At 34.6% G+C, this 12270-nt stretch overlaps 3 protein-coding genes across 3 annotated transcripts; all 3 read left to right on the top strand.

Moving 5' to 3' along the window:
• Positions 1 to 2575: 2575 nt before the first annotated feature.
• On the top strand, positions 2576 to 3094 carry LOC111471022 (basic form of pathogenesis-related protein 1-like). The gene has a single exon (XM_023116701.1). It carries the CDS (start codon positions 2593 to 2595, stop codon positions 3049 to 3051), a length of 459 nt encoding a protein of 152 aa, XP_022972469.1. The 5' UTR covers positions 2576 to 2592; the 3' UTR covers positions 3052 to 3094.
• A 2779-nt stretch (positions 3095 to 5873) lies between these two features.
• Positions 5874 to 6561, top strand: LOC111471019 (basic form of pathogenesis-related protein 1-like). The gene has a single exon (XM_023116697.1). The coding sequence runs from the start codon at positions 5898 to 5900 to the stop codon at positions 6372 to 6374; it is 477 nt and encodes a 158-aa protein (XP_022972465.1). The 5' UTR covers positions 5874 to 5897; the 3' UTR covers positions 6375 to 6561.
• Positions 6562 to 9519: 2958 nt separating this feature from the next.
• Positions 9520 to 10066, top strand: LOC111470972 (basic form of pathogenesis-related protein 1-like). Its single transcript, XM_023116637.1, has one exon. It carries the CDS (start codon positions 9520 to 9522, stop codon positions 9994 to 9996), a length of 477 nt encoding a protein of 158 aa, XP_022972405.1. The 3' UTR covers positions 9997 to 10066.
• Positions 10067 to 12270: the final 2204 nt, after the last annotated feature.

Raw genomic sequence — 12270 nt, 5'->3', positions numbered from 1 at the left:
AGGTCGTAGTAGAATTGGTTCCAGAGAAGCCATGGCCTGAAAAAGGCAAGCTCTTGGAAACAGTGATGAAAGCAGGCCCTCTACTTGTCGCCGGACCTCTTCCTGAGTGGAGGCACCCACCCCTGCCACTTGAATCCTCCGAGTTCCCACCAGTGACAGTTTCTTTTGAAGCATGGTACTGGCTAGACATAAATCATTTTTCACATAGTACTTAATATCTTACTTCTGCAATCTTATCCACTTATCTTTATTAAATTTATCACCCCAATCTAATGTTAGTAGATACAAGCAATGTTATAACTTTTCACGAGCAACTACCTTTGTCAATATATTCGCAAGGTTATCACTCGTTTCAATTTTCAATAGATGAATGTCTCCCTTCAATAGAAATTATTCGAACAAAATGAAATCAAACATTAGTTATTCGACAAACAAATAGAACTACGGCTATCACAAATACCTCTAGGTGTTCTTAAGAAATACCAAGTCATTAATCAAACCATTCATCCAAATAGCAAGTTTAAATGACTACCTTATACTCTACTTGGGTTGTAAACAATGCAATAGTAGTATGCAAATTAAGCACCAACAAATAGGTCCAGTAGCCATAGTCAACGAATAACTAGTAGTGGAGTGACGTTTATCAATCTCCACTTGCCTCTTGGAAGTAATCGACATGACATCAACATACAAGACCAAATAGATAAATAGATCATCATCAAGGCACTGAAAGTACACATAATGATCAAATTGGCTCTGAGTATACCTCTACACCTCTGCTCCACCATGAAGTGATCAAACCTCTTGTACCATTGGTGAGGAGATTGTTTTAGCCCATACAAAGATTTCTTCAACCTGCATACTAAATATTGTTGCCCAACTACTCGAAAGCTAATTAATTGTCCATATATATTTATTCTTCTAAATTTTTATGCAAGAAAACATTTTTTTGCATCGAGTTGTGACAGAAGATGAAATCTCTTCATTAGGTAGTGGGTGACCAAGCACAACTGAGTCAGTGTCAGTATAGTAGCAGTCCTCTCTTGAGATATAAGGGTACATATGGATCCTAGCGGAGGCTGTTATCGCTGCAGCTAGTTGGAGCACAAGATTAACTTGAGCAACCAAAACCAACCAAATATGAAAGGAAGAATGCTTTACCCCATTTGAAAAAATAATAAATCTCTTCCTTCTTAGCATTGCCTTTAACCACAACTCAAACCTATCTCTTCCGTCGTAGCCTCATGTTATGTAAGCTATTTTGATTTTGAATATCATCTTTGTAGTGGTTGGGAACTTCATGAATCATAGGGAGAGCGTACGCTATCGTATCATCAAACCTGGTAGGTTTTCGAATTTCACTTCGTGGTTTGTTCCTTGCAAATGACTTAGATTTCTATACTCTTTCATTTTTGAGGCTTTGCTCCACCGACTCTAAGTCCTTAAGATGATCCCGCTACGTGCTCAATAGGTTATTTAGTAGAAGCAACCATTTCAAAATTAGAACTCGAAATCCTCGATCCATACTATGATTTAGTAGGGAACGATATTGCCACTCAAAACAAGTTTAGACACAAAAATAAAAATCTGAATGGATAGATATAAGCACAATTTTTGAAAATCATATTTTCAAGAACAAATAAACAAAGTTGCAATGAGAAACTTATTTTCTGACCTTATTTTCTGACAATTGATGGTGAGTGTGAACGTGTCTCGTGGTTAAGTCTCTCACAATACCCCAAATGTCACAATTAAAATATTCTGATACCAATCGTTGTAGCGGAAGTTGAAGAAATATCCATGACACTCACGAACATAATTGAATAAAAATACACAACAACTTACGTGGATACAGGAGTATTTTGAAGTGGTTCGGAGAGAAGAAGTTCTCCTACCTCCAAAGGTAATGACCAATCACTATAGCCTAAGTGGATAGGAGTGTGTCTCCCACATCTCATAACAACATTAAACAAACCTTTATATAACATAAAAATGCTAATGCTCATACATAAATAAAAATAATTCATATACGAACGTGGGAGATGAACCAAATGAATCTAATAAGTACATGAATCGAAATAGAGAATGTATTAAAAGTATTCCTGAACCAAATTTTCATGAACAAATTAAACTAAGATGGAACAATCAATTAGAACTATTAAAATGTTTATTAATCCCATTCACCACAAATAGTACAATGTATGTTAATTTATAGAGTTTGATATTCTAGCTTATGTTCACCTGGTTTGTTAGCATTTTAAAAATAATTATTGAAATGTTAAGAAATATTAATAAACTCTTATATCTATAATAAACCCTTTAATTTTGTTTATAATCACTCTAAAAACAGTAATTTAATAATAGGCATTACATCTATTTAAAATTGTGGACCAAGTTAATTTGAGGAAAGAGATTAGGCATTTGTTTTTTCTCGAGGAATTTAAGGAATTTGAATGTTTCTCCACTTTTATCTCTTAATGTAATTCTATCCCAACAAACATGTGATCTTCTCAACATATAAATACCCTAAACCAAACACGAATGTCCCAAACCAATACAACTCCACCAATCCTTCAACTAAAACTCGTTACAATGGCATATTCCGACTTTCTTCCCGCACTTTGGATCGTCGGAATTGCCCTAATCCTAGCTCAAATCTCTCCAACGATCGCCGAAAGCAGCCCCAAGGAATGGGTCGATGCCACAAATGCCATCCGAGCTGAGAATGGCGTCGGCCCAGTGTCTTGGAACACCACTTTGGCTACCTATGCTCTAAATTATGCCAAAACAAGGATCGCTACGTGCGAGATGGAGCACTCCGAGGGACCTTATGCCGAGAACATAGCAGAAGCATTTGAGAAGACAACAGCAGAATTGACAGTGAGGTTTTGGGCTAGCGAGAAGGAGTTTTATGACCCCAAAACAAAGAAGTGCGTGAAGGAAGAGTGCGGGCATTTCCTGAATTTGGTGGCGGAGGACACAACATCTATTGGGTGTGCTGAAGTTAAGTGCAACAACAACTTTATTTTCTCCATCTGCGACTATTCTTAAGCTCCATGTCACAATAATAAACCTCCGCCTTCCAAATTTAGTTGTTGTTATCAATAATGGGTTGTATTGCCTTTCTTGAACTTCCATTTGGGGTTGTAATTGCCTTTCTTGAACTTCCATTTGGGTTCATCTTTCTATACTGAAAAGGGATAAATCGACTTATGTACTTAAATTTGTGTGCAAAATAAATATTTCTTCAATCACGAGTGCATAATAGCTCACTGATCGAGTATTCTTGCGCCGAAGATGAACGGAGCTAACCGATCTACCGAAGCTATGGGTTGTAAAAATATAAAAAATCGTACCACGATCTCTTATATAATTGTGATCTCTTGATCGAGGTCACAAAAAAATTCGACCAAACCAATCAATTAGGTTTGGATGTGTTCGATTCGATCGATTTTGATTGGTTTTTGAACACCCCGACCCTCGAATATACGAAATAATGGTTTTGAAGATGGACAAGGATGACATGAAGAGCCTTTGTCCATTCGACCTCCCTAAAGCTTCTCTTCCTCTCGTTCTTTTCTCACTTAAAGCTTTGGTAGATTCTTGGGTAGATTCTCTCTCATTTTCTTGTGCATTTTGTGATCGTAACATGCTCAAGATATTTTTTCGAATTCTCAAAATAATCTAGCTAGTTCCTTATTTTAGCTATTATCAATTATCCAAGGTTAGTCCTTTAGGACTCAACCTCTCTAGTTTCTTGGAGTTTGTCGTTTCTTGATCTCTTTGGAGCTCATCATTTATCATAATAATCTAGTTCCTTGGAGATCATCTATCAACTCATCATTTGAAACCACTCATGACCTTGCTTCGATGATTCTCAATTAAGGATAAGCTGACAAACCTCTAATTGTTCCTACGTCATATCACTCATTTCATATATTAATAGAATACTATGAGGGTTCAGCCTAACGATCTGTGATTAAGGTGTTAGGAATTGACGTTTCATTTGCACAGTAGAAACATTTGAATCAATTTTGATTTTATTTAGAATTAAACATAACTAAAGGTTAAAGAAACTTATATTAAAAAAATATGGAGAAATTTCTGATCGTTAAAAAAATATACGAAGAAGGTTTTGACATGTCTCTAATCTACCTATTCCAGGTACTCTATAATAGGTACCTTTCAAAACCAGTAATGACACATGATGGATTATATACTAGTGACACAAAATTAATTAATTAAACTATAAGTCGCTCTATTATAAACATAAAGTTATACACTCTGTGTAGGATAAAGTTATACACTCTTTATAGAATAAGTTGTATCTATTGATATAATCATTATAAGCAAGTATTCGTAATTACAATTAGGTCAAAAGTCCATTTTACTTATGTAATTATATCTTACACCTTAAATGCCTTTGATTCTCGATGAACAATTTGTTTATGATTTATTCTTAAAAACAAGTTCTTCTTGGACTAGTGAGAGGGGGAGGCCCGTTGTTCAAGTTTTAAAATCAACACTTATAACTACTAAATTACTTACCCTACATGCGAATGAGTGAATTTGATCACGTGAAATTATTTTTCCAACTATCTATTTGGACAAATATCCAAAATGGTTGACATATTGAATCGACTACAATAGTCATTCTCACCCATGCAAATCAAAGGACAAACTCTCACATACAGTTGTTCATAACTCATTCAAGACTAAGAATGAGTCGTATTTGATCTTCTTATGAAACATTAATCTTCTCAATTAATAGATTTATAAAGAGAGATCAAATTTTTTGTGACCGAGTCTTATACAAACTCACAGTACAAGATACACCTATTCACTCCACATGAACGATTTGTATCAAATATTTGTAACAATTACAAAGTAGACTATATTGATAGTGTAATGATAATAAACCATCCAACTTTATCTATATATTACAGACCTTTGAAATTATTAATTAACCATGATCTTCTTCTTATATGTCAACCACATACTATTCAAGATTGCTATTACTAATACTAGATTTTTCATACCACGAATAATACTAAATTAAAATTGAATGATTAATCGGACAAAAATCTCAATATGAGGATGTGCTATCAAACCATTAACCATTCCCTATATAGTAACATAATTATACCTTATCATCCTAATTAGGTAGGATATGACATAACTAAATTACCTATCAATCTTATATACCTTATATACCCCTCCTTCAATAAGCAATTCTTTTGTCACCTAAGTCAAGTTCTTGTTGCATTAGTGAGAGATTGGAGTCGAATTTATTTATATCTCAAAATCAATCATTGAGAACTTTTTCGATATAGAAAAAAGTGAATTTCATCTTATGAAATTTAAATATTTCTAGCTCCACGACATTATAGACCTATTGAATTGGCTAGAAATATTATTTTTACCTAGGTAAATCAAAGAACGTGGATAACTTTACAACTCAATCAACATTAAGATCCAATCGTATATGATCGTGTTGAGAAATATTTGTCTTCTTAATTAATGGATTTATAAAAAAAAATATTAAATACATATTTCTCCAAGTTGTATATGAACTCAATGTAAATGATAGCTTTACTCATATAATATATATCACTTGGTGATCGACTTAGATCAATTCAAATAGACAAACTAAATTGATGTCATTCTCTAATTTTAAGTTTTATAAATTTCTTTTTATTTTGAGAAAAACTAGGAATTTGTATTTGACAATCCACACAACAATGTTGGATGATGAGGAATTTAAGGAATTTGAATGTTTCTATCCCAACAAAATGGAACAAAACCATGTGATCTTCTTAATATAAATACCCTAAATCAAACACAAATGTCCTCAACCATTACAACCCTACCAATCCTTCAACTAACAATTCTTTAGAATGGCATCTCCAATTTGGTTCGTGGGGCTTGCCCTAATCTTGGCTTCGATCTCTCCCACAGTTGCCAAAAGCACCCCGAAAGAATTCGTCGATGCCCACAATGCCGTTCGTGCCAATTATGGCGTCGGCCCAGTGTCTTGGAACACCACTTTGGCTGCTGATGCTCGAACTTTCGCCCGAACAATGATGGGTACCTGCGAGATGGTGTACTCCAATGGACCTTATGGCGAAAACATGGCATTAGCATATGAGAAAACAACAGCAGAATTGACAGTGAACTATTGGGCTAGCGAGAAGAAGTTTTATGAATACAAATCAAACAAGTGCGTGGAGGAAGAGTGTGGGCATTTCAGGCAGGTGGTGTGGAAGGACACAACATCTATTGGCTGCGCTGAAATTGAGTGCATCAAAGATTATATTTTAACAGTTTGTAACTATTATCCACCGGGGAACTATGCCAACCAACTTCCTTACTAAACTTGATATCAAAATAACAGCTCGGCCATTCAAAATTTGTTATTTTAGTTATCAATAATTATCCCTTTTATTTGTGTACGTACTTAGTGCTATATAAATGTGAACAATTTATTTACTTTCACACCAAGCCAATGTTTTGTAATTTTCACAACTCTATACCATAATATTGTCATGGAATTCGACTTTGAATTATTTCTTGTTTTTTTATAACTTTTTTAGATTGTCAATTGCAAACGGAATCAAACGACACAAGAACAAGAAAAGGAATTTTTAAATATCTAATCGAATTTCATTCTATTAGGATAAAAATGGATACATTCCGTGACATTTCAATCTAGTTAGTTTTTCTTACTTCTAAATAGAGAAACCAATTTTCTTACAAGAAAAAAGAGCACCAACCTAGTCAATTAGGTTCATGAGGATGATATGAAGAGCTTTCGTCCATACGACTCTCCCAAGGTTTCTCTTCCTCTTGACTCTGTGTAACAGTTTCTCTTCCTCTTGACTCGTGTAACCGTCCATGTCCGGTAGGAGGTTTTCACACTTTTATAAAGAATGTTTCGCTCTCCTCTCCAACTGATGTGGGATCTCACAATTCACTCTCCTTCAAGGCCTAACGTCCTCGTCATTTCCTTCTCCAATCAATGTGCGACTCTCCCAATCCACCCTCCTTCGGGGCCCAATGTCCTTGTTAGCACATCGTCTCGTGTTCACCCCCTTCAGGGCTCAGACTCCTCAGTGACACATTGCCCAGAATTTGGCTCTGATACCATTTGTAACGGTCCAAGTGCACAATCCACCCTCCTTCGGGGTCTAATGTCCTTGTTGGCACATCGTTTCGTGTTCACCCCCTTCAAGACTCAGACTACTTACTGACACATCGCCCAAAATTTAGCTCTGATACAATTTGTAACGGTCCAAGCACTGTAGTAGATATTGTCTTTTTTGAGCTTTCTTTGTTTGGGTTTCCCCTCAATAGATTTTCACCTTCTTATAATTAATGATTCATTCTCCTCCTCTCTATTATTACTTGAGATGAAGCTCTATTATAACATGTAAGAGACTATTATAAACATGTAAGAGACTATGCCTGCAATTTTTTTTTTTTTTTTTTTTTTTTTTTTTTTTTTTTTTTTTTTTTTTTTTTTTTTTTTTTTTTTTTTTTTTTTTTTTTTTGTAGATTCTCTCATTGGAATAGTTATAGGTTGAGTTGTGGAGTAGTTATTTTAATAGGCCCATTCTTTTTTGAATAGTTATAAGTTTGTGTGTCTAGTCTTGTGCACTTTGCGATCGTAACATGCTCAAGATTAGGCATGTCGTTTTTTAAAGTTTTTGGATAATCTAGCTAGCTTCTTATATTTAGCTATTATCACTCTTCCAAGCCTAGTCTCGGGATTATGATGCAACCATCAACCTTATAGGGCCATTGCCTTTATCTAAAAAATAGAGTAGCATGTGACTTGAGTATTTTAAGAAATATTTAGTAAGTGAACCCCTATCGGTTATAATGCAAAGACACACAGTTGCATGCATGAGACCTATCATAATAGTCTATTTTCCTACGAGGCTATCCTAACGAGAAACTTGGATGTATAATTTCTTTACACATGACCCACACGTGCGAGTATGGACCCACCAGTCAATTCGTACACCTCCTAGGCCCCTTTATGGTCGGGCGAGCATTCTCTGGGAGCTGTTGATGCCGGACATCCGTTAGGATTAGCAACCGTCACGACAGCACTATGTCAAACATAATGATCGTTCTCCTGCCTATTAGCATACTCGTCCATAGTATCGTAAAGGAATAGGGGTTCCCCCAATGCATGAGCACACAATAATGCATGAGGTCCCAATAATACAAAATGATGAACTAGAATGAAATAGAACCCGAAATACACATGCAAGATACAATAAATGATATGGTAAACGATATGAGAAATAATATGATAAAATGATATGATATGAAGGGAGACGCTAGCGAGGTTATATTAAATGATAATGAAAATGGAAAAATGTTGTGTGATTGGAGGATATCCCTATTTCTTCACGATAGTACGAACACGTACACTACTAGGCAGGGAAACGTTCATTATGTTTATCATAATGCTATCATGAAGGTTGCTATTCCTAACGGGTGTCTCACATCAACAACTCTCAAGAATGCTCGCCCAACCAGAAAGGGGGCCCAGGAGGTGTGCGAACCGTCTGTGGGTCCATACTCGCACGTGTGGGTCGTGTGTAGTGAAATTAAGTCCACATCCCAATTGCCCATTAGGATAGCCGCAATAAGAAAATAGATTGTTATGGTAGGTCTCATTCATGAAATTGGATGTGTTTACATAACTCCAATAGTGGGGTTACTTATAAGTATTTCTTAAAATACTCCATGTGCTACTTTTATTTCAAATAAAGGTGCTACTTTTATTTCGAATAAAGATAAGACATCCATGTATAGCTGATGACGACATCATCGCAATTCGAGACCATGACACATGCATAGGGTATACATGGATTGTCGAATATTTATTTATTTAATTTAGTCTTTTGTTGTGTCGTTTTAAAGATATTTTTTAACACATAAATCCATGACAGTGTTTTAAGATAAAATTTTTGTTATGAAAAAGTTTAAATGAAATATTTTTGCATTCAATGTTCATGATATGTATACAGTAACGACCTTAAATTAAGTAGAAAATGTAGAGTCGTTACGATTATAATATTAATAAAGTAAATAAACAAAAATAACATCAAACAGACACAAACTTCATAGGAAATATATAAAAAATGTACTATACACACAACTTCAAACTTGAGGGACTAAAAAGATATTTTATCTGAGATTTTAATGTTTTTTTAGTTTAAATTGATATCATTCTCTCATTTTAAGTTCTATAAGTTACAAAAAAGCATTAAATTTTATTTTGAGAGAAACTAGGAATTTGTATTCGACAATCCACATAACAATGTTCCATGATGAGGAATTTAAGGAATTTGAATGTTTCTCCACTTTTATCTCTTCATGTATTTCTATCCCAACAAAAAGGAACAAAATCATGTGATCTTCTTAATATAGATACCTTAAACCAAACACAAATGTCCTCAACCAATACAACCCTACCAATCCTTCAACTAACAATTCTTAAGAATGGCATCTCCAATTTGGTTAGTGGGACTTGCCCTAATCTTAGCTTCGATCTCTCCCACGGTTGCCAAAAGCTACCCGAAAGACTTCGTCGATGCCCACAATGTCATCCGTGCCGAGTATGGCGTCGGCCCGGTGTTTTGGAACACCACTTTGGCTATCTATGCTCGAAAATTTGCCAAAACAAAGATAGGTAACTGCAAGTTGGAGTACTCTAATGGACCTTATGGCGAAAACTTGGCGGAAGCATACGATAATACAACAGCAAAATTGACCGTGGACAAGTGGGCTATGGAGAAGAAGTATTATGACTACAAAGAAAACAAGTGCATGGAAGAAGAGTGCGGCCATTTCAGGCAGGTGGTGTGGAAGGACACAACATCTATTGGCTGCGCTGAAATTGAGTGCATCAAGGATTATATTTTCACCGTTTGCAACTATTATCCTTCGGGAAACCATTTGAACGAACTTCCTTACTAAACTTGATCTCAAAATAAAATCATAGTCAGAAGAACAAAGAAACTGTATATCTAGTGTTGTGAAACAAAGAAAAGACAGAGATCTCTTCGGAGACAAAGCTAAGACAAAGCTGGCACAACCTCCACCGTTCAAATTTTGTTATTATTTTTTTTATCAATATTTTGATCCAAGTTTTGATCTTTTATAATATGTCATGCTAGCTTGCTCCATAGCTAGCCTTTGTATGTAACATAAAGATATTATTCGAATTGTCTATTAACAATTTCGAGCCCTACAAATTATACCCGAAAAACCAAACCGTAACCTGGAAGTTAACTCGAGGCACGAACATTTAAGTCAACGTTTGTTTCAAGGTTTTAAAATTGAAAACCACAATGAATATACTTAATCAATCTTTGTTTATCAATATTAATATAGTTAATTATTTAATTATAATAAATCAATAATAATTTATTTAAATATATATAACAAATAAAATTTTATTAATTAGATACCTAGTAAACTAGCGTTAGTTAGCATAGTCAATAACAAAAAGTTGGTTTTGATAGATTATAACTAATTATTAATTGATTATTTATTGGAATTAATTTTGATGAGCTCATTCATTAATATATTATAATTTAAAAACGAAATTAATTGATTTGAATTAAAATTTTGATTTAACAATAAAAAAATATTATTAATTAAATATTCTATTGCAATAATTATTTTATACATAATTATTCTTTTGAATTATTTTTTTTTTGATTTATTAATAATTATTCTAATTATATAGGAATTGTAAGTATGTTAAAATAAGTTGTATTAAATATTTATAATAAAAAATTTAAATAATTTATTTGAGGATAATCATTCCATTAAAAAATAGGAATGGATTAAAATTATTTTAATAAATTAACTTAATAAAAATATTTATTTAAAGTTGAGGAGTATAATGTAATTGTAACAAGTATTTTGTTAACATTTTCTATGCAACATTAAACCTAATTAATTTTATTATTTTAAACAAAACATTTAACCAGATGACTCGTCAGATCGAACTATGTTTTTATTTTTAATGAAAATGTTGTCCATATGAACCAACAAAGTTTATTATCTTGCGAAGTAAGTGCTATAAATCGAGTTCAGCTCCTATTCAACTTTTGTTTCGATGTAAATATTGTTTGTATACATTGAAATCGCGAAAGTCCAAATTCGAAGTCCGAAACGATCTTTAGGTCCACTCGCCTCGGGTTGCCTTCTCAAGTCTCGTCGGTCTTGTCTGTAGGTCGTGCAGCTGCGGCTAGCACACTAAGATGAACCGCTTGGAGAACATGGAAACTTGATCTTTTTACGGATATGATTAACCTTTTCAAGTATCTTATTCATTTTGATTTAAGAACAAAGAGTCAAACTCGTTGTTCAACTTTATTATATTATTGCATTTTTAGGTATGGCGTACAAAAAGTTTGTACCATTTTTTATCTCGAACTGGATTGCTCGAATTCTGCTATCACCTTCCCCGCTGTAACCTTATACTCGTACATGGAGTACACCTAGAGGCATATGAAACTTAAATATATGTCTATTATAGTCAATTTTTTATCTAGATGTTTAACGACAACCTTTTAGATTTTTGTGGCTTTGTTGGATCTTAGACGATATTTGTCTTCGCCAACCGAACATCACTTGTGCGGAATCCAAGATTGTTCGACCACACATATCGTCTGTGCGTGCATGTTCAATCGTCCACGACACAACCAACTTCCCTCTACACTAGGCCAAGTCATTCAACTCTACCTTGTCTCTACACGGTGCCAAAATTTCTCAATGCAACATCTCATCCCATCATCTCATCTTGGTACCCAATTAATGGATCCAATAGAACATGTGACTTGAGATGTCATCAAGGCATCCCGAACAGCCATTCATTCTGGTTCTATCGAGGCATTGGCACTCCTGTGCCCATACCATGTCATTTATGGATACCATACCAGATAGTGGGTACAAAATCCGACCTCTGACACATGGGCTAGAGCACAATACTGGCACACTCGTGCCACCCAGTACTGTTCTTAAAAAACACATTTGAAAGGAAAACACTCGTCTCAGAATGCTCACCCTTACTATGACACACGCATGTGCCACATAGTAGCTCGCTCGTGGGGATAGTCTTCATTTTTCGAAACGACAAGTAAGTAACATGGTCATGCGAAAGAGGATAGAAGAGAATGTCAGAATCATCAAATACCAAATCCATAATTACCACTACCGAACCTTTACGCAAAGACCTTT

The sequence above is a fragment of the Cucurbita maxima genome, unplaced genomic scaffold (assembly GCF_002738345.1).
Source record: "Cucurbita maxima cultivar Rimu unplaced genomic scaffold, Cmax_1.0 Cma_Scf00048, whole genome shotgun sequence".
Lineage (NCBI taxonomy): Eukaryota > Viridiplantae > Streptophyta > Magnoliopsida > Cucurbitales > Cucurbitaceae > Cucurbita > Cucurbita maxima.
This window is presented reverse-complemented; position numbering and strand designations above follow the sequence as displayed.